The sequence below is a fragment of the Schistocerca nitens genome, chromosome 2 (assembly GCF_023898315.1).
Source record: "Schistocerca nitens isolate TAMUIC-IGC-003100 chromosome 2, iqSchNite1.1, whole genome shotgun sequence".
Taxonomy (NCBI): domain Eukaryota; kingdom Metazoa; phylum Arthropoda; class Insecta; order Orthoptera; family Acrididae; genus Schistocerca; species Schistocerca nitens.
In genome coordinates, this window is record NC_064615.1 from 285,044,339 (window position 1) to 285,067,744 (window position 23,406).

Sequence of the window (23,406 nt, forward strand, 5' to 3'; positions counted from 1 at the left end):
CTCTTGATCTCCCTCTACGATTTTTACCCTCCACGCTGCCCTCCAATACTAAACTGGTGATCCCTTGATGTCTCAGAAGATGTCCTACCAACCGATCCATTCTTCTAGTCAAGTTGTGCCACAAGCTCCTCTTCTCCCCACTTCTATTCAATACCTCCTCATTAGTTATGTGATCTACCCATCTAATCTTCAGCATTCTTCTGTAGCATCACATTTCGAAAGCTTCTATTCTCCTCTTGTCTAAACTATTTATCATCCACGTTTCACTTCCATAGATGGCTTCACTCCATACAAATACTTTCACAAACGACTTCCTGACATTTAAATGTATACTCAATGTTAACAAATTTCTCTTCTTCAGAAACGCTTTCCTTGCCATTGCCAGTCTACATTTTATATCCTCTCTACTTCGACCATCATAAGTTATTTTGCTCCCCAAATAGCAAAACTCCTTTACTACTTTAAGTGTCTCATTTCCTAATCTAATTCCCTCAGCATCGCCCAATTTGATTCGACTACATTCCATTATTCTTGTTTTGCTTTTGTTGATGTTCATCTTATACCCTCCTTTCAAGACACTGCCCATACCGTTCAACTGCTCTTCCAAGTCCTTTGCTGTCTCTGACAGAATTACAATGTCATCGGCGAACCTCAAAGTTTTTATTTCTTCTCCATGGATTTTAATACCTACTCCAAACTTTTCTTTTGTTTCCTTTACTGCTTGCTCAATATACAGATTGAATAACATCGGGGTAGGCTACAACCCTGTCTCACTCCCTTCCCAACCACTTCTTCCCTTTCATGTACCTCGACTCTTATAACTGCCATCTGCTTTCTGTACAAATTGTAAATAGCCTTTCGCTCCCTGTATTTTACCCCTGCCACCTTCAGAATTTGAAAGAGAGTATTCCAATCAACATTGTGAAAAGCTTTCTCTAAGTCTACAAATGCTAGAAATGTAGATTTGCCTTTCCTTAATCTTTCTTCTAAGATAAGACGTAGGGTCAGTATTGCCTCACGTGTTCCAACATTTCTACAGAATCCAAACTGATCTTCCCTGAGGTGGGATTCTATCAGTTTTTCCATTCGTCTGTAAAGAATTCGCTTTAGTATTTTGCAGCTGTGACTTATTAAACTGATAGTTCGGTAATTTTCACATCTGTCAACACCTGCTTTATTTGGGTTTGGAATTATTATATTCTTCTTGAAGTCTGAGGGTATTTTGCCTGTCTCATACATCTTGCTCACCAGATGGTAGAGTTTTGTCAGGGCTGGCTCTCCCAAGGCTATCAATAGTTCTAATGGAATGTTGTGTACTCCCGGGGGCCTTGTTTCGACTCAGGTCTTTCAGTGCTCTGTAAAACTCTTCACGTAGTATCATATCTCCCATTTCATCTTCATCTACATCCTCTTCCATTTCCATAATATTATCCTCAAGTACATTGCCCTTGTTTAGACCCTCTATATACTCCTTCCACCTTTCTGCTTTTCCTTCTTTGCTTTGAACTGGGTTTCCATCAAAGCTCTTGATATTCATGCAAGTGGTTCTCCTTTCTCCAAAGGTCTCTTTAATTTTCCTGTAGGCAGTATCTGTCTTATCCCTAGTGAGATAAGCCTCTACACCCTGACATTTGTCCTCTAGCCATCCCTGCTTAGCTATTTTTCACTTCCTGTCGATCTCATTTTTGAGATGTTTGTATTCCTTTTTGCCTGCTTCATTTACGGCATTTTTATATTTTCTCCTTTCATCAGTTAAATTCAATATTTCTTGTTACCCAAGGGTTTCTACTAGCCCTCGTCTTTTTACCTACTACTTGATCCTCTGCTGCCTTCACTACTTCATCCCTCAGAGCTACCCATTCTTCTTCTACTGTATTTCTTTCCCCCATTCCTGTCCATTGTTCCCTTATGCTCTACCTGAAACTCTGTACAACCTCTGGTTTAGTCAGTTTATCCAGGTCCCATCTCCTTAAATTCCCATCTTTTTGCAGTTTCTTCAGTTTTAATGTACAGTTCATAACCAATAGATTGTGGTCAGTGTCCACATCTGCCCCTGGAAATGTCTTACAATTTAAAATCTGGTTCCTAAATCTCTGTCTTACCATTATATAATCTATCTGAAACCTTTTAATATCTCCAGGATTCTTCCAGGTATACAACCTTCTTTTATGATTCTTGAACCAAGTGTTAGCTATGATTAAGTTATGCTCTGCCCAAAATTTTACCAGGCGGCTTCCTCTTTCATTTCTTATCCCCAATCCATATTCACCTGCTATGTTTCCTTCTCTCCCTTTTCCTACTCTTCAATTCCAGTCACCCATGACTATTAAATTTTCGTCTCCTTTCACTATCTGAATAATTTCTTTTATCTCATCATACATTTCATCAATTTATTCGTCATCTGCAGATCATCTGCAGAGCTAGTTGGCATATAAACTTGTACTACTGTAGTAGGTGTGGGCTTCGTGTCTATCTTGGCCACAATAATGCGTTCGCTATGCTGTTTGTACTAGCTTACCCGTACTCCTGTTTTTTTATTCATTATTAAACCTACTCCTCCATTACCCCTATTTGATTTTGTATTTATAACCCTGTATTCACCTGACCAAAAGTCTTGTTCCTCCTGCCACCGAACTTCACTAATTCCCACTATATCTAACTTTAACCTGTCCATTTCCCTTTTTAAATTTTCTAACCTACCTGCCCGATTAAGGGATCTGACATTACACGCTCCGATCCGTAGAACACCAGTTTTCTATCTCCTGATAACGACGTCCTGTTGAGTAGTCCCCGCCCAGAGATCCGAATGGGGGACTATTTTACCTCCGGAATATTTTACCCAAGAGGATGCCATCATCATTTAACCATACCGTAAAGCTGCATGCCCTCTGGAAAAATGACAGCTGTAGTTTCCCCTTGCTTTCAGCCGTTCGCAGTACCAGAACAGCAAGGCCATTTTGGTTAGTCTTGCAAGGCCAGATCAGTCAATCATCAAGACTGTTGCCCCAGCAACTACTGAAAAGGCTGCTGCCCCTCTTCAGGAACCACACGTTTGTCTGGCCTCTAAACAGATACCCCTCCGTTGTGGTTGCACCTACAGTACGGCTATCTGTATCGTTGAGGCACGCAAGCCTCCTCACCAACGGCAAGGTCCATGGTTCAAACAGCATAGTGAACGCATTATTGTGGCCAAGATAGAAACGAAGCCCACGCCTACTACAGTAGTACAAGATTATATGCCAACTAGCTCTACAGATAATGAAGAAATTGACGAAATGTGTGATTAAATAAAAGAAATCATTCAGATAGTGAAGGGAGATGAAAATTTAGTAGTCATTGGTCACTGGAATTCGATAGTAGGAAAAGGGAGAGAAGAAAACGTAGTAGGTGAATATGGATTGGGGATAAGAAATGAAAGAGGAATCCGCCTGGTAGAATTTTGCACAGAGCATAACTTAATCATAGCTAACACTTGGTTCAAGAATCATGAAAGAAGGTTGTATACATGGAAGAAGCCTGGAGATACTAGAAGGTATCAGATAGATTATATAATGGTAAGACAGAGATTTAGGAACCAGGTTTTATATTGTAAGACATTTCCAGGGGCAGATGTGGACTCTGACCACAATCTATTGGTTATGAACTGTACATTGAAACTGAAGAAACTGCAAAAAGATGGGAATTTGAGGAGATGGGACCTGGATAAACTGACTAAACCAGAGATTGTACAGAGTTTTAGGGAGAGCATAAGGGAACAATTGTCAGGAACGGGGTAAAGAAATACAGTAGAAGAAGAATGGGTAGCTTTGAGAGATGAAGTAGTCAAGGCAGCAGAGGATCAAGTAGGTAAAAAGACGAGGGCTAGTAAAAATCCTTGGGTAACAGAAGAAATATTGAATTTAATTGATGAAAGGAGAAAATATAAAAATGCCGTAAATGAAGCAGGCAAAAAGGAATACAAACGTCTCAAAAATAAGATCAACAGGAAATGCAAAATGGCTAAGCAACGATGGCTAGAGGACAAATGTAAGGATGTAGAGGCTTATCTCACTAGGGGTAAGATAGATACCGCCTACAGGAAAATTAAAGAGACCTTTGGAGAAAGGAGAACCACTTGCATGAATATAAAGAGCTTTGATGGAAACCCAGTTCAAAGCAAAGAAGGAAAAGCAGAAAGGTGGAAGGAGTATATAGAGGGTTTATACAATGGCGATGTACTTGAGGACAATATTATGGAAATGGAAGAGTATGTAGATGAAGATGAAATGGGAGATATGATACTGCGTGAAGAGTTTGACAGAGCACTGAAAGACCTGAGTCGAAACAAGGCCCCCGGGAGTAGACAACATTCCATTAGAACGATTGATAGCCTTGGGAGAGTCAGCCCTGACAAAACTCTACCATCTGGTGAGCAAGATGTATAAGACAGGCGAAATACCCTCAGACTTCAAGAAGAATATAATAATTCCAAACCCAAATAAAGCAGGTGTTGACAGATGTGAAAATTACCGAACTATCAGTTTAATAAGTCACAGCTGCAAAATACTAACGTGAATTCTTTACAGACGAATGGAAATACTGGTAGAAGCGGACCTCGGGGAAGAAAAGTTTGGATTCCGTTGAAATATTGGAACACGTGAGGCAATACTGACCCTACGATTTATCTTAGAAAATAGATGAAGGAAATGCAAACCTACGTTTGTAGCATTTGTAGACTTAGAGGAAGCTTTTGACAATGTTGACTGGAATACTCTCTTTCAAATTCTGGAGGCGGTAGTGGTTAAATACAGGGAACGAAAGGCTATTTACAATTTGTATAGAAAGCATATGGCAGTTACAAGAGTCGAGGGACATGGAAAGGAAGCAGTGGTTGGGAAGGGAATGAGACAGGGTTGTAGCCTCTCCCCGAAGTTATTCAATCCATATATTGAGCAAGCAGTAAAGGAAACAAAAGAAAAATTCGGAGTAGGTATTAAAATCCATGGAGAAGCAATAAAAACTTTGAGGTTCGCCGATGACATTGTGATTCTGTCAGAGACAGCAAAGGACTTGGAAGAGCAGTTGAACGGGATGGACAGTGTCTTGAAAGGAGGATATAAGATGAACATCAACAAAAGCAAAACGAGGATAATGGAATGTAGTCGAATTAAGTCAGGTGATGCTGAGGGAATTAGATTAGGAAATGAGACACTTAAAGTAGTAAAGGAGTTTTGTTATTTTGGTAGCAAAATAACTGATGATGGTCGAAACAGGGAGGATATAAAATGTAGACTGGCAATGGCAAGGAAAGCGTTTCTGAAGAAGAGAAATTTGTTAACATCGAGTATTGATTTAAGTGTCAGGAAGTCGTTTCTGAAAGTTTTTGTGTGGAGTGTAGCCATGTATGGAAGTGAAACATGGACGATAAATAGTTTGGACAAGTTGAGAATAGAAGCTTTCAAAATGTGGTGCTACTGAAGAATGTTGAAGATTAGATGGGTAGATCACATAACTAATGAGGAGGTACTGAATAGGTTTGGGGAGAAGAGGAGTTTATGGCACAACTTGACTAGAAGAAGGGATCGGTTGGTAGGACATACTCTGAGGCATCAAGGGATCACCAGTTTAGTATTGGAGGGCAGTGTGGAGGGTAAAAATCATAGAGGGAGACCAAGAGATGAATACACTAAGCAGATTCAGAAGGATGTAGGTTGCGGTAGGTACTGCGAGATGAAGAGGCTTACACAGGATAGAGTAGCGTGGAGAGCTGCATCAAACCAGTCTCTGTACTGAAGACCACAACAACAACAACAAGTAATAATATTCATCATAAACAATCTTCCATTCCTGACTGTAGATAACTGTTACTTTTCAACAGTTCGTAGTGTATTCATATACGTTTTAATCAATCAGTGATTGGTTAAGACATTCAGCACTGCCCTCTCTCCTCTACAATAGCATAGCTGAACTGACAGTTTTCTAGCAAATATAAAGAATAATTACACAGTAGTCAAGCTTCTTAGAGGCACACGTCTAGCATTGTTTTAAAATACATACTTTATAGATTACAAAATATGGTTACTTATAAATGTCTTTGCATTAGTACTTGTGTATTAGCATTGCCAAAAACATGAAAAAAGTCCCTCCCAGAAAAAGTTATCCATTTGCACACATAGAAATAAAAACAAAGAAATAACTTCACAAGTGCATATTTATTTCATATTTTATAATAAAAAATAATTACATGTAGTTTGTACAGAACTTGCTTTTAAATGGTAGTCTTTGCTCCGCCGTCTGCTTTCTTTCCTTACCCACAAGCCAGTTTCTTTCATACTGTCACAGCAAACTTTACAGTAGCACATGACATTTACTTTGTTGACAGTGAGTGGTACCTTTTACAGAAAATGGCAACCAAATTTTCTTTCTAGGCTAGTGGCTGGTGTTGGTTCCAATGATAGAATGTCTACTCCTGCTGCTTCCACATCCATGCTAACTTTCTTTATAAATTGCACTAGAGACATATTTTGCTTGATGACTTTCTTGTACATCCACAGTAGAAAACTATCCTTAGTAGAAAGAAAAAAAATTTTCCCCCACTTCATTGTTTTGCTTGTTAATGGGTAGTAGATTAAACGTGATTGACACAGTGTACACCAGTCTTGTTCATATTATAATGTATGACAATATTTGGCTGTATTGTTCTTGTAAAACCTCCTTTTGAATGTACAGAAACCACCTCTTGTGTGGTTGCCTGATGTTTTGTGGAGAGACAATATACATAATGTTTATTGGAAATGAGCACTAGAGTAGGACTCTATATATATAGTTTTGTTTTGAAGCTTAATTGGCCTTTTCTGTTGTTCATGACAGTTTCAGTAAAGGCACATTTGTAAATATGCAACTGCTGCTGCATAAAGACAAAATAGGAACTACCACAGGCATCCTACTACCAGCAGTCGTGTAGCATGCAGGAAAACATATTTCAGTGAATGGTAAAGCTACACCTGTATGACCGAGCGAGGTGGCGCAGTGGTTAGACACTGGACTCGCATTCGGGAGGACGACGGTTCAATCCCGCGTCCGGCCATCCTGATTTAGGTTTTCCGTGATTTCCCTAAATCACTCCAGGCAAATGCCGGGATGGTTCCTCTGAAAGGGCACGGCCGACTTCCTTCCCCATCCTTCCCTAATCCGATGAGACCGATGACCACGCTGTCTGGTCTCCTTCCCCAAAAACCAACCAACCTACACCTGTATGGAATCTGAATGCCATCCATACGGCTGATAACATGCACCCGTATGGTGTGTATGGGCATAGTGCTGAATGTGTGAATAGCAAATACTTAGCATGTAAGTGTGTAAGACAATAATGGGTTCTCTATGAATGGTATTAACTTTATTTCCACTCTATGTGAATGCACATAAAGTAAAACAGATTAATATTAATTAATTGTTAACGAAACCCATTGAAGTCAGTTGACAGCTTCTTTTTTGTTGATATATATTGTAATGGCTTGATGAAAATTAATTGCATGTTTATATATGAAATACTCCTCTTTGAGCTAAAAGGCTCATGACGTTTTGAAGGAAATTCTTTTGCATGTGCTTATGAAACAAGACTACTGCTGCCTTGTCACAGAGTTAGCTTTTTTGAAGACACACCATACTACATGGCTTTAAAGCTTAGAAATAAAACACAACCCAGGTTCACGGATTAGAAGCTAGGAACTACAGAAGCAAACATAGAAAAATACTTAAAAAAATTTTTATAAATTGTGAAGACAAGTAGCAAAAATTTAAAAAAATATACATTACAGTCTCTCAGCATGTGTGTGTTCTTTTTTAACGGAAGTACAAGTTCTTTGTATATATAACTATATTTACAAATTACAGAAAAAAGTAACATTTTCATTTTATTACAGTGTGAAAAAATTTACAAAAGAGGAAGACATGCAATACCTATTTAGCTTTTTTAATGTTACAAGTGTGTGTGTGTGTGTGTGTGTGTGTGTGTGTGTGTGTGCAAACATGATGTACAAATAAACCACTGCTGCAAGTAAAATGTAAATACTTTCCAATTACAAGAAGTTGCAACAAGTAAATTATTTTGTTATTTTTAAGTTAAATAATATCAGGTAACAATAAGTAAATCCTGCTATTATCGTGCCAACGGTTCCATTAACAAATTATGATCTCATTTGTCAACACACTTAGCTTTAGATTAGATTGGCACATTATGTTCTGACAGAGAGGGAGATGGCACTTGAGGGGGGAGGGGGAAGGCGAGTTGGAAGAGGAGTGTTAAAGAAAGACAGAGGTAAATGAGAGTATTGCCAACTTCTTTAAGAAAATCTACCAGTTAATTCTTAAAGAGATGTGTATTGGATGCCTAACTGGAACATTAGTTGTACTCAGTATTTTACAAACAGTATTATGTAGTTATTGCTGATAACTGATTAACGGACATAAGGCTGTTTGTCCAAGGCACAGTTCTCCACCCAATGTTTCATCAGCCAATCCTGGAGTCATCATCAGAGGCTTTAATGACTCAGAAAGCTGTTACAAATTTGAACAAACTCGGCAAGCTGAACTGTTTATACATACATATCCGTGCAACAGTTGGTTCTGCACACTTTTCTTGTTGGTTTAAACACTATATCAATACCATATTTTTTTAGTACTTTGCTGATGCAGTCGGTGACAGTTTTTACAAATGCAAGAAAAACTTTCCCTTTAGTTTGTCCTTTCTCATTAGAAGCACCAGATCTCTTAGGGTGTAGTGCCCTACTTGACTGTCATACTGACCATTTCTTCCAAAGGCCTTTCTTAAATAATTGAGCTAGTCCTCCAAGTAATGAGTTTTCTTTAAAAAAAAAGCCTTGTTTATATGTGTAGTTGTATGATTGTTTTTAAGTGTAGTCGCATGAGTAGGACTAAAAAATTAAATGTTCTCATTAATGTTAGCACTAATCGTGTTTACATATCCTGTAAACTGACTCGTTCCACATCATTTCAATAAAAGAATCGTTCAGATAGGGTGTATTTGTGGACAAGGAAAAAAAAAAATCCTGGATTTCCCAGGTGAAAATAAACTTTTTCCTTGTTAAGTGATAGTATACTTTTTCTCAGAACTGTAAAACTTATCAATCCTTTGAATGGTTATGGTTATATACACCGGCATAGAACTTCCCTGCACTCGAGAAAACAACACTCAATGGAAAAAAAAACACGTTTTGGAAAGATCTTTGATATGCATTAACAGGTACGCTGCATATATTCGTACTACGAAAGTATAAATTAATTCCACCAAACTCCACATGTTACTTTCCGAAGCACTGAAATTGAGATTGCAATGTAATTTTGTACGCCAGTCAAGAAGTCTTCGAGCCACTCACATATTTGGGAACCAATCCCATATGCTCGTACCTTAGTTAGGAGTCTGCAGTGGGGCACCGAATCAAACGCTTTCCAGAAGTCAAGGAATATGGCATCCGTCTGATACCCTTCATCCATGGTTCACAAGATATCATGTGAAAAAAGGGCGAGTTGCGTTTCGTAGGAGCGATGCTTTCTTAAGCCGTGCTGATGCATGGACAGCAACTTCTCTGTCTCAAGGAAATTCATTATATTCGAACTGAGAATATGTTCGAGAATCCTGCAACAAACTGATGTTAAGGATATTGGTCTGTAATTTTGAGGATCCGTCCTTCTACATTTCTTATATACAGGCGTCACTTGCGCTTTTTTCCAGTCGCTCGGGACTTTACGTCAGGCAAGAGATTCGTGATAAATGCTAGCTAAGTAAGGAGCCAACGCAGTAGAGTACTCTCTGTAAAACTGAATTGGAATCCCATCAGGACCTGGCGATTTATTTATTTTCAACCCATTCAGCTGCTTCACAACCCCAGGGATGTCTATCACCATGTCCTCCATAAGGGAATCTGTATGAGACTCAAACGGCGGTATGTTTGTACGATCCTCCTGCGTGAAAAATTTCAGCTTTCGTTTTGCTGTCTTCCGTTGCAGGTCATACTGATCAGTGAGTGACTGGATGGAAGCCTTTGACCTGCTTACCGATTTTACATAAGACCAGAATTTTCTTGGGTTTTCAGAAAGATCTTTTGCTAAGGTATGGCAGTGGTAGTGGTTGTATGATTCGCGCATCGCTCTTTTTACAGCAGCACGAATCTCTACTAACTTTTGCCTTCCCTCATTCTACCGATCTGCAACTGTCTTTGCTTCCTGAGCATTCTCCGAATTGCGCTGTTAAACCACGGTGGGTCTTTTCCATCTGTTACCCACTTTTTCGCCACATACTTCTCCAATGCGTGATTTACAATGTGTTTCAAATTTGCCCATAATTCTTCCACATCCATCGTACCAGAAGTAAATGAAGTCGATTCATGTACTAAGTGGGATGCTAACAACTGCTTATCTGCTCTTTCTAGTAAGAATACTCTCCTAGCCTTCTTGACCGACTTTTTAACTTTCGTAACCAAAGTCGTAATGACAACATCATGATCGCTAATCCCTGTCTCAACACTGACACTGTCGATGAGGTCTGGTCTGTTCGTGGCTACCAGATCTAAAATATTTCCATTACGCGTTGGCTGTCGATTTAGCTGCTCAAGACAGTTTTCGGATAATGTGTTCAAAAGTAATTCACACGATGGCTTGTCTTTACCACCTGTAATGAATCAGTGGAAAAGATTACTAAAAGCCATATTTCTTTAGCAAACTGACAAAAATGACTTCATTGTTCTGCAAGGCAGTTAATGCTTGACTGTCAGAAAAGTGGAAATAAAATAAAATTTGAAACTAATAACATATTTTAGCCTTCAGTAATTCCGTGAATGTATTTTAATGCACTTGATAGCTCCAGGCCACAGAAATCCATTTTGACAGGACAACAATCGGACTTGTATAGGCTTGCAGATGCAATTGTTATCCTGCTGAAACAATTACCACAGCATTATGGTCATCATTAGCTAGTGTAATGTGGTGTGTTACATTATGCAATTGATATACTTTATTTGATCAGCCTACCAGATATCGCAGATGTTAAAAAACGTATTTTTGAAATTTTTTTCCATAACTTCCAGTTGAATCTAAAAGTGGAAATTTATACTGAAGTTTGATATCATAAAGGTCTATTAACTGTGAATTTTTCAGATTTTTATCTGGTCCCCCACAAAGATATTGCTGGCCACAGAATGGAAAATTTAAAAAAAATCCATTTTTTAAAATAGTGTATTTTTTTAAGTGTGAGCTGCTCACCATTGATACTCTAGTAACTATACTATACAGTGTAATAGCAGGAAAAAAAGGTTAAAGCTGAGAAATTAATCTTTCTTTGGAAAACTACTGTTCAAAAACTGAGTTTTTTTTTTTTTTGTAATTTGTGGCTGATAACTTTGAACTATTAAAAATATATTACAGAATACATTCAGCTAAGTGATAATGATGTCAATTTGTAGCCCAGAGTGTGTTGAACTAAGTGCATTTTATCTGACAGGCTTAGGACAATCCACTACTGAATGATCGTAAAAAAATGTAGATGCTCGCAAATACAAAAAACGCATGCAGCCTGGAACAAATATGGCAGAATGTCGTTCTCTAATACTGAAAAAGCTGTTAATACAAATGGTACCCAAGACTGATGTGGTTTCTCAATCTGATTACGTATATTTTGTCACTGTCTGTTAGATAAAACAAAATAGGCCTGCCTAATATTGCAGCAGATGTAACACACATCAAATAAATGAGACTTTTGGCACAAATGGTCATTTTTATAACACGATAGAATATAACTCACGGAGTACCAATATGAAATGCCTACAAGCAAAAAGCTTCACTTTAGGAAATAGTTTCACATTTTATTCATACACTCCAGCTTCTCAAGCATGAGATCAAAAAATAGTAGTATAAAATTTTTATATAAATTTGGAATTGTCATATTCTTCCGTAATTTGTGTGATGTCACTGTTTCATATCCTTCCTCGTTCTAAAAAAACAATCTTTTCATCACTAATTCTGTAACTGTTCCTTCCAGTGTCAAAACTTATTCTCCGGTTAACTTCACTAACCCTGCCACAATCAGCAGGTTAGTTATCTCGCATTTATTCTCCAGATAGGCATTATTACGTGTTCTTACAAAGCGTTTTCCACGCTACTTCCAGAATAGAACTTAAGCTGGCCAAAAATGTTCTGTTAAAATTTCATTTTCTTGGATACAAGAAGAAGATAATAAGTAATCTTTATTACCTGTTATTCCTGGTAGCCTGTGAATCTGTGGATGTCGCAAGTAATTATAACAATGCTGATCGTTCACAAACCAAGTCAACCACATAAACAGCGATTAGCGTTCACCAGTTCAGCTTTATTCCGCTCATCTTGTATAGCTTCGTCACCTTTTGTCTGCAGGAAAGTTTATTTCTAGATGTGATGGGGTTCCCCTGGCAGAGACATCACATGCACTATGCACACATTCAAAAATCAACTTATGATTCAATCGGAAATCAACTTAGAATGTGTTCATAAACCAACAGGGGTCCATTTCAAAATCGTCCGATTAATCGATAGACCAACATCTACAGTATGCTAGGCGCTTTGTGAAACAAAACTGCTGCCGGAGGAAGATACCCTGGTTAGCCTCCCACCCCCTAAATCTGGACCTGTTGTGCCTGCGTGAATCTGGCAGCTTGGGCGCACCAGTAAAATTTTCCGGGTAGCATCTTGTTGCTACTACTTATACAGCTAACAGCCACACTTCTGTGGCCAGAAGTGGGAGAGATACCCCCCCCCCCTCCCCCCCGTCCTCATGTTTTATTGCTGCAGTATTATTCTGCAGTAGCGAGATACAGTAATATCCTTTGTTAGAGTACTGGTCAGTCAAAATTACAAAAATGTAACTGTAAAGTAAAACAATAAGAAGTTCCTGGAATTCTAAAAAAATCCCGGGTTACTCCAGATTTTCTCCCAGATGAAAAAGTTTTCAGGATTTTTCCCCGCATCTCCCGGGTGGTATATACACACTGTCAGATGATCTATGGACCATGTAACTAACTCAAATTCATTTAGCCCTGTCCACCAATGTTTTGATCACTCCTCTTTCCTGCTTGAGATGTTGTCTGGAATTTCTGTAAGTAGGCTTTCAATCACCATCTCAGTAAGATAACTGTGAAAGCCTGCATTCTATGAGTATTATGTACTACAAAACATACTGTAAAATTAAAATAATGTACTCAGTTTGCCAAAGAGTATCATGTGAGATGGTTTGAACTTAAGTTTTCTACCTGATACACAATTTTTTTTTAATACCTTTTGTCATGAGAGGCAAGTTATCTTCATAGTTTTCAGAGTTACTTGCTGAAAGAACTAATGAATAAATACATGGAATTCAAGACCTGATTGTTCTGGGTTAATCATAGGTGGGAAAATTATTTGAAAATAAAAATTTGTGTAGTTAATATTCAGCAATTCAAATGCGTAACACAAACATTATGACTAAACTTCACATTGCTGTATGGTCAGGATTGAGACTTACCACCAAAGAGAATTCAGTTTTTTCTCAGCAGCCAGCAACTTCAAGATAACAATGAGGTGCATTCACATTCATATCAAAACAATCGTTTTATTGGGTTATTTTTCTAGAATCTTGGTGATCTGTGACACAAAAGAGCAACACCTGTATGTGTGACTGCAATGGATGTCTTATGTGCATTCATCAACTTGTGCTGACTGTGAGAAAGGAAACAAAATTGCATATTTTCACAGCACAGAATTTTCTTTCCCACAGTTGGTCTTTACAATAAACCTGTACACTGTTGTAAAAAAAAAAAAAAAAATTATTGTAAAGACCAACTGTGGGAAAGAAAATTCTGTGCTGTGAAAATATGCAATTTTGTTTCCTTTCTCACAGTCAGCTGTAACTATGATAGCAGGGCATTTAAACCATTAGACAAATTATTCCTCCCATATATTCTTCCATCTTACATATAATTTTACACAAAATTTGTATAAACAACTAAATGCTGTTTTGTTCTCTCCTTCACAGTTTTAACCATAAAACAGGACAGTTGTATTAATGGCTTATCAATTTATAATTGGAATACTATTACAGAATCTGAATTGCCTGCAATTTTGTAATCTTACCCATTTGAAGATTAAAACTTGGGAAATACTGCCATTGATGCTTTTATCCTCGCAGATCCAACACCAAGAGAGGTCTTCCATACCCCAGATGCCAATGATCCCAACCAATTTATCCTTTTATTTTAAGCGACTTCAGTGCCCAGTCGAGGTTTTATTGACTACAACAATAAAAAAGGCTCAAGGTCAGCAAGAGGAGGAGGGGGAGGGCAGAGGGATAGTGGGAAACAGACATTGAGAGGGGGATAAGAGGTCATGGACAAAGAGTGGCGATAGGAGACGATGAAGAGAGATAGGGTGAGGAGAGGGACAAAGGAGGGGGGAGGAGGATGAGATAAACAAAGAGAGGGGAAAGGAGGATATGAAGAGAGAGGAGGGAGAAGGGATCAGGACTATATCCAACTTCCATACATATTTAGCAATTGTGAAGCATTGTCAGGTTTGCTAGTGTATTGTAAAAGAACAGAAGACGTGCATGATATTACTGTGTTAGTCTGAATATAAGCTTGCACGTTTAAGTTTAAGGAGGGGGTTAAAAAAAAAAAAAGATAGGAACTTGGTAGAGAAAAATTTGTCATATTCCCCATTTACTAAATCGGTTCATAATAGTGTCATTTTTAATCACATCTTTTTATGTTGTAATACAAGCCTTCTAATCAATCTTCACTGATGTTACTGTTAACTACCGGTATTTGGTTTGTATTTGTAGTATTATCGCTCTGCTCCCAAAGTACATTGTCCTTGATACCATCCAGGGAAATGGGCAAGCAGCACTACTTTGTTACTGTCAACATTTATGTTACTGTGCACTGCGAAGAGAGTAAATCCACTCACATGTAAGGCTGACTGATGGCTTTTTAATCTTACCAGATGATGCAAGTACACAGTCTACATCTAAAAACCAGTCAGAATAGTATTTTCAGACACGATCTTGTTTAAAATGGCAAAACACCTGCAGTTTTTCACTCACAGCTTCTGGTATAACGATTAGATCTGTCTGCAATGCAGTATCTAAGGAAAGAGCACTACAGTCGAACCTTTTTATGGTGCAAAAATATACCATCGTTTGTAGAGTCTGTGATGATGCTCGCCTGCTTTATTTCTTCGTTTGTTGTCCTTGGTGTCAATGTACTGCGTTGCTACACTGGCTGAAAAATGGGGTGTGGAAGTCAGATACAGACTACTTTAAATGATGTAGATTACAGGTTGCGTTTCACAGATTGTGATGAAGCAAGCAGGGATATTTTTACTTCCCTACTTGTTTTGCCATCTGCCTCCTTAAAATTCATTTTTTTTTTTTTTCATTTTTGAATTTAGTATTAACATACATGAATATAAGAGAAAGGTTGGCCCTCAGTTTTAAAGAATATAACCCCAGATCTAATTTTGTGCTTAGTTTGAGTATGTAATGGATTCTATACTTTATTTTGACTATTCCTAGTTACTGTCTTTTGTTATAGGGTGAAATCAGGAATTGTTTCGTAACTTAAATTCTATTGTTGACTTATAAACAAGTATAAATTCTGTACTACTTAGAAACATTTGGAAAACGAAATACTAGTAATCTTAAAGTATCTATTTGGCTCTATTTAAAAACATGTTAGCAAAATCCAATTCTTCATTAATTCCAAAGTAATTAACAGTTTTGTCAAAAGTATTTTTTGCATACTTATATTTGTTAATTTCATGGTTTAATGGACTAACTCTTGTAGTAGAAGAAACTGTTAAAAAGAAACAATTTTTTGATGTATTCGATTAATCAAATGAGTTAGGTTTTAATTGTAATTTCTGTAAATTAAACTTCGAACAATGTGTAGTTTCAGCACCTATTATTGTGATGATATGTAATAGCCCGGTTTTTGGTCATGAGACCATCAGTCCACTGCCAAGTTTCAGACAAGGAACCTGTGTTAGGTAGAATGACAGCAATGCTTCAACTTAACAGTGTAATAAGTCTTACACAATTAGGCCGTGTGTTAAAACAGTGACAGTGTCTGTTCCATACGTACCTTTCTATTCTTCAAGAACTTTGAACTTCATGGTTAGACTTTTACTGCTCGTAGCTGATTCAACAGTAAACTATTGTAGCAATATGTGGATGTTCACCTATTAAAGAGGCTTATCGAAAGTTAAACATAGTGCACTGGCTGTATAACTGTGTCATATTGGGAGTTGTGAAAAGTGAAAGTAAAAGACAGTGAAACGCAACTGTGCCTCTGTTGGCTACATCGTGTAGTGTGTACTTCCACAACCCATTTTTCAGCCCGTGTAGCAACAAGTACATAGACACCGAGGACAACAAACGAAGAAATAAACAAAGCAGGCTGAGCACCATCACATATGGTGCCCTGGGTGAGGAATATTGTTTGTAGTCACAATAAAAATACAACTCATGAATTTTGAACAGTGAACTCAACAGCGGTTTACAGTGCAGCAGTGCAACAGCCAATCAGCGCATGGTTTTCATGTCCACAATAGGAAAACAGCCAATCAGCGAGCCAGTTCTATGGAAGCAGCCACTGAGTACAGGAGCAGCCAGTCAGCACCTAGGTGGACACAACTGACCGGAAATAAACAAGACGCCTCGCCGAGAGAATTACAACTCGCAGCAGACTAAAAATCGAAATGACAATTGCAGCAGTAGCAAGCAGCAGACGAGTGATTAAAAAACTAGGTAATTTCATAGCAAAAGTGGTTTTATATAAAGTGATACAAGACAGTGTGATGGGAGACAAGGCACAACAGCGGCCTGATGCAGTAGACAATAGTGCTTATCAAACTGACATGAATGTAACTTTGAATGATGGGGACAAAAATCCTATTGTAGATGAAATGATAAAAGTATCATCTACAGTGTATGGTGATGCGAAAAAAATGGACGAAAACAGTACTGAATAGTAAGACAAATTATGAATAATATAGCTACAAAAAAGATATTAATAGGCTGATAAATAGTATGAAGAAAGTAGTAGATGATATGAACGAGAAATAAACATCGAATAGTAAATGTGTAGAAGAGAGAGAGGAACTTTGTGATGGCAATTGTAGGAAGGTGGAGGTTTTGGAGAAACAATGTGTTGAAAATAGGGTTGAACTTAAGAACCAAATTGATCAGATTAAAAATGATTTAGAAACAGAGATAGAAACCAAGTGTGCATTAGTGGTGAGGAAAAACTGGTAAAAGTAAAAAAAAAATGTAGATTCAAAATTGGTTGAAATAGAGAAAAAAGTCGAAGATGTACCAAATCTAAAGCATAGTGTAAGTGACAGTGGGTCTGATTCTGACAGCAGTGGTAATGATGATGGCAGTGATGAATCCAGTGGGGATGAGGACGAGGTATTTGAATTTATAATTGATAATGATGGCCAAGTGGTAAGTAAAGAAAGAGTAACGGACTATAATATTAGGCCTAATGAAGAGTTTGGGAGTTGGGTGAAGAGGACCATGCTACCTGTCATTTGACAGTGTCTGATAATTGATTTGGTAAGCAGGACGATAGTTTTTCCAGGGAAATAATTAATGAGTATTTGTTGTGTGAAGAAGATCACATGGTAAGCAAAAAGGAAGTGTGGCACACTTTAATAACAGCAAGCATACAAGATATACATGTTGAGTGTTTACGGGACAGTGGTAGTGATTTGAATGGCGTTTCACTGGCATTTTTTGAATCTATTAAGAACACAGAGGGTATAGTAGTAATGCATGTTTCTGGAATAAAAATTATTGGTGCTACTGGTAAGCTAACAAAGAGTGTGAAAGAAGAGTTACTATTAACTGTGTGATTGGCGGAACAGCTGTTGGAGTGCAATTTGTTGGCGATCGAAAATCTCAGCATTGATGTAATATTTGGAATTAATTTCTTGTGCAATTAGCAAGTAGGGGGTTCAACATTCTGTGTCAGATTCATTATGTGATGATAATGCATACCCAATACACTAAGCACATTCAGAAGGATGTAGGTTGCAGTAAGTACTGGGAGATGAAGAAGCTTGCACATGATAGAGTAGCATGGAGAGCTGCATCAAACCAGTCTCGGGACTGAAGACCACAACAGCAACAACAATGCATACCCCAGCGGTCTTTCTCATTTCTCTTTTTTCATGTTTCCTGAGGCAGTCAAACTCTTCTCCTATCCTATCTGTAGTTCATAAGTAAATCAGAACCATTCAGTCTTCGACTTTCATGTAATTTTGTAAAATAGGATACTTTAGTATAGGGACATTTTAGGGGTGTCTTCAGTGTTGTTTATATGTTATGTTAGTCATAAGTAATCTAATCATAAGAGAATGGAAGAAAATAAAGTGGTTCTGTTAAAGAATTTGTCAGACAAAGAGGTAAGGTAAACTGAAAATGAAAGGTGTCAACATATGTAGAGAATAATTAACATCTGAAGTAATCAGCTCATGTGTGAAATTAGTAAATTTGGCGCAGCAGCAGAGGCAATATGTAGTTTAAACAATCTTAAATATGATATCTGAGAAAATATATAGTATATAGAAGTGTGTCATGGTACAGCCTTGTCTAGCATAAAGAAATTACAACTTTAAACATTGTTGCTTTGGAATAATGTGTGGAAAGAATAAGCAAGATTTATACATCACCATTCAGGCTATAATGTCAAGCAAATAATAGTTTTTCTAAGTGATAATTTTGTTTGATCAGTAATTAGAGTTGTTTGCCTTAGCATAAGGAAGTGTGAAGTGATTTTCAGTTGAGTCAGTTTTGCACTGAATAAGCAGAGCAGGTGTTACTTATTAGATAATGAAACAATAATGAAATAATAAAACAATGAATAATGTTAGGGTCTTAATGGTTGGGGAGCTTGTCTCTGCAGTAGGGATATTTTTTGAGAATGCACTCCACTAGCTGACAAGGTAAGAAATGTAAGTGAAATAATGGAGTTGACAGACATGATTAATGAAAAAGATAACTGTATGCAAATAAATGTGGTGTAACTATCTTGATGATCTATTGTTGAACTAGGCAACATTGGATACTGTGTATATTGTGCAATTCATGACACTGCAGCTGGGAATGAGAGCTTAACAGAAAGAGTAATATTTTTGAGAGGTACAAATCATCTAACACTGCATTATCAGACCTATATATTATCTAAAAAACTTCTATTTGTGTTCTGAGGAGTTATGAGCTTGACGTGGTAGTACTGGAACAAAGAACAATAAATTTGCTATTAATGAGGCTTATTGAAAGTTAAACAATAGTGCACTGGCCATATAACTGTGTAATATTGGGGGCTGTGAAAAGTGATAGTAAAAGACAGTGAAACACAAATGTGCCTCTGTCGGCTACATCATTTAAAGCAGTCTGTTGTACTTTCACAACCCATTTTTCAGCTAGTAAGTCGACACCAAGGACAACAAACGAAGAAATAAACAAAGCAGACTGAGCACCGTCACAAGATGTTTACTTTCACTATTCACAACCCCCCCCCCCCCCAAATAATACACAGTTTTATGGCCAGTGCACTATTGTTTAACTTGCAATAAGTCTCAGTTTGCAGGCAAACCTCCACATACTGCTACAATAGTTTACTATTGAACATCTATGGGCAGTAAAAACCTAACCACAAAGTTCACAGTTCTTAAAGAATAGAAGGGTATGTATGGAGCAGACACTGTCATTGTTTTAACACATGGCCTAAATTTGTAACACTTATTTCACAGTTAAGTTGATGCAATGTTGTCATTTTAACCAAATGCAGGTTCCTCCTCTGAAACTCTGCTGCGGACTGACTGTCTCGGGACCAAAACTCAGGCCCTTATATATCTTCACAATAATAGGTGCTGAAAACTACACATTGTTCAAAGTTTAATTTACAGAAATTACAATTAAAACTTAACTCATTAAATAAACTGAATACATCGAAAAATTGGTTGTTTTTCATAGTTTCTTCTGCTATGAGGGTTAAGCCAAATTATTTTTTTAAATCATGAAATTAACATATATAGTTATGCAGACAATATTTTTGTCAAAACTGTTAATTACTTTGGAATTAATGAAGGGCTGGTTTTGCTAACATGTTTTCGAATAGAGCCCAATATCTCCTTTAAGAATAGTATTAGTTGTTCCTCCTAATGTTTATACTTAGTGTAGACTTCATACTTGTTTATAGGTCAACAATAGAATTTAAGTTACAAAACAATTACTGATTTTGCACTATAGTGAAAGATACTAACTAGGAATAGTGAAAATAAATTAGAAAATCAATTGCATACATATAACTAAGCACAAAATTAGATCTAGTGTTATATTCTTTAAAACTGAGGGCCAACCTTTCTTTCTCTTTTCTGAAAATACAGATTATACTCGCATATGTTTGTGGTAATTAGTTAAAAGTGAAAAAACGGATTTAAGGAGGCAGATTTCAAAACAAGAGGGGAAGTAAAAATATCCCAGCTTGCTTCATCACAAGTAACACAGACAACCTGCACCTTAATTTTTCATGGCCACATTGTGGGGATACTGGAAATGTGTTCACTTCAATGGAAAGGAGCTTATTACTGCGAAAATGAAAATTTCCTAAAGATTGTACAATAAACATCAGATGACTGGAACTGTTACCTCAAAACGAAATGGTTTAACCCAGGGTTGCAACATGATCATTGTTGAGAAGAGCCAATACCTACACTTTTTCCATAAATTTATGCACAGATTTTAGGAGTCTCTATTGAACTATTCTGTGAGGAAGCTGTGTCTTATGTAAGCATTTATTCTCTGCAGACTATGGTGAATTGCAGAATCGAGGGAACTTGCTATTATGATTCCATTATGAGTTGTTTTATTCCAATTTACTCATGAGGACAAGAGTGCCTACATACCTTTAAAAATCCTAAATTAATATCCTTTAACCTCTGTAAACCATATGTTCTGGTATGTACAGGTTATTAACTAGGTACATGATGTCAACAAATACTTGAAAATGGTATCACGATACTGTTGACACTCATGATTGACAGTTTCCTTCATAAGTTACCTGTGATGCCTCTTGATTTAGCTGCATGTGAACCTGTATGATTGTTTTATTTTATATGTTGGCTCATTGTAATTAAAGAACAATTTGGTTTTGATTTTTAATTATTATTTTTTAAACATTTGTTACCACTGTTTGCTTTCAGTAAAAAAGGATCGTTATGATTTTCTGTATTTGTGACCCGTTTCTTAATTTCACTTCATACCACTTCAGATTAAGACAGAACTAGAGATCCTTGTGCCTTCCTTTTGATAACAGTGACTTAACTGAGCACTCTATGACAATGAGATCGCAGATATGAAGTTATCAATGTATACCATGGAAAGCAAGGATTCCTTTGCCTACACAGAAACACAGCTAATGGCATTGTGGCATGAGTTTCTGTTTGGAATGAAATGTTATACTACATTTTTCAACAATCCTTAATCCTAGCCTGTTCTTGCTGAGTGATTGTTCGGCTCTGATTACTTATGAAATGTCACTTACAACATACCAATAAAGCGTAATGCATATTTGAGAAGTATGTCTTGTGTTAGGGAGTTTAAAATAGCACCTTTATTTTGTATCAGTAAATTTCTGTGTGTGTGTGTGTGTGTGTGTGTGTGTGTGTGTAATTCAGTGGAAGTAGCTGTATAATATTGCTGTCAAGGAACATGACTGTTTTTTTTTCTTTATAGGGAAATGCCCAGTTGCAGGCAATACGATTTATATGGATCGTTTATTCCTTCGATATCATATGCCAGAAGTGAATAACTATCTACACTACAGAAATGTGGATGTTTCATCACTTAAAGAGCTATACAGGTTTGAGCAAAATAATACTATAGACTGACATTATCTCAGAATGGTGTAAGAAGTTGTAATATCTTTTTCTTGTTCCTTTCTGCACACATTGCAGGGCATATGTTTGTGTGTCTGTGTGTGCTTTTACTAGACAAAGAGGAACTCAAAGGGTAGTGTAAATACTGTTTTCTGTTATGTGATTGTGTGTGCCACGCATTTATCTACTATATGCCAGTGGTTGCCTTTCCCTTATTCTGTCCCTTATTTTACATGTTTTCTCCATCCGGGATTTTCCATTATTGCTGTACTATTATTAATGTTGTTATTGTTTTTAATGTTTCAGACGTTGGTGTCCTAACGAATTCAGGGCAATGCCAAAGAAGCAGCTGAAGCACAGAGCACTGGACGACATACGAGAAAGCATTGAAGAGCTGAAGTACTATAGAGACACTATTTTTAAAAAATAAACTTCATACTACAGAAATGTTGTATTACAAAAAAAAGGAAAGAAAGAAAGGAAAAAACTTCATTCACTTTCACCTTACAAAGAATTGCTTTATCTATAAATTGGTTCTATTAAAAGTAAATAATCCATGTACATTTTATATTCTTTTAATTAAAAAGTTGTTATACAATGGAGTTAGCAATTTTATTTTTTTGTCTACCTATCCTGGTAAGATTATGACTGACCATCAGGTCCTCTCGTGCAACTTAACCATTTTACTCATCATGTCATCCATATTTACCATACTTACCCACCTGGCACACCAGTTTCATAGAGAACATTGTGGCCTGTGTAATGTGTCTGTCCTAAACATTACGTGAGTGAACACTGTACGTGCTTATGAAAAAAAATGTTGTCTTCTGTGAGGTGTGATGCCAGTGTAGGGCAAAGCTTGGAGATAGATGTTTCACTTGCTACACTAAAACGTAAATTCCTGTGTGGAGGGGCACTGCTGCAGCACAAAAAATTCTGATGGGAGATGTAGTGTTTCACCAGTGATTACCTTGGCTGATGTGTCTCCCTGTGTATCCTGCTTGGCTGTGGTGCGGGGCCGGGTAACACTAACTGGCAATGCCACCATCCCAGTTGTAACATTGCACAGAAGCACTGCTTTTAGCATCCTGTGCTAGTGCTCCACCATCTGGTTGCTAGTGGGGTGGTAAATAGTTGTTTGGTGGTGGAGGTGGAAACCAGACAACTTGGCAAGTTCCCAGAATAACAATGAGACAATCTTTCATCCTTGGTCTGTTGCTACCTGTGCCAGGAAGCTGAACCACATGATGTAGTATGGAAATATTTCCATGCAAATGTCCGTAATAGGTGTAGCTTCCACCAACGGATGTATCAGTCAACTGACATAAAGAAATATCGGAATCTTTCCACTGGGTACAGTGGGTCCACTAAGTCAGTGCGTACACAGGAAAAACGCTATGTGGTTTCAGAAAACTGACTTATTGGCTTACATACATTGCAGATAACTTTTATTTGCCAGCTCTT

At 37.4% G+C, this 23,406-nt stretch overlaps 1 protein-coding gene across 3 annotated transcripts in view; it reads left to right on the forward strand.

Moving 5' to 3' along the window:
- The window catches only part of LOC126236032 (oligoribonuclease, mitochondrial), a 72,894-nt gene extending 50,350 nt beyond the window's left edge, over nucleotides 1–22,544 (forward strand). For all 3 annotated transcript variants that reach the window (XM_049945058.1, XM_049945057.1, XM_049945056.1), the window contains 2 exons: nucleotides 21,800–21,926; nucleotides 22,249–22,544. In XM_049945058.1, coding sequence (XP_049801015.1) covers nucleotides 21,800–21,926; nucleotides 22,249–22,372 — 251 coding nt within the window. In that variant the 3' untranslated portion in view covers nucleotides 22,373–22,544. The remainder of the gene's footprint in view (nucleotides 1–21,799; nucleotides 21,927–22,248) is intronic.
- The last annotated feature ends 862 nt before the right edge of the window (nucleotides 22,545–23,406 follow it).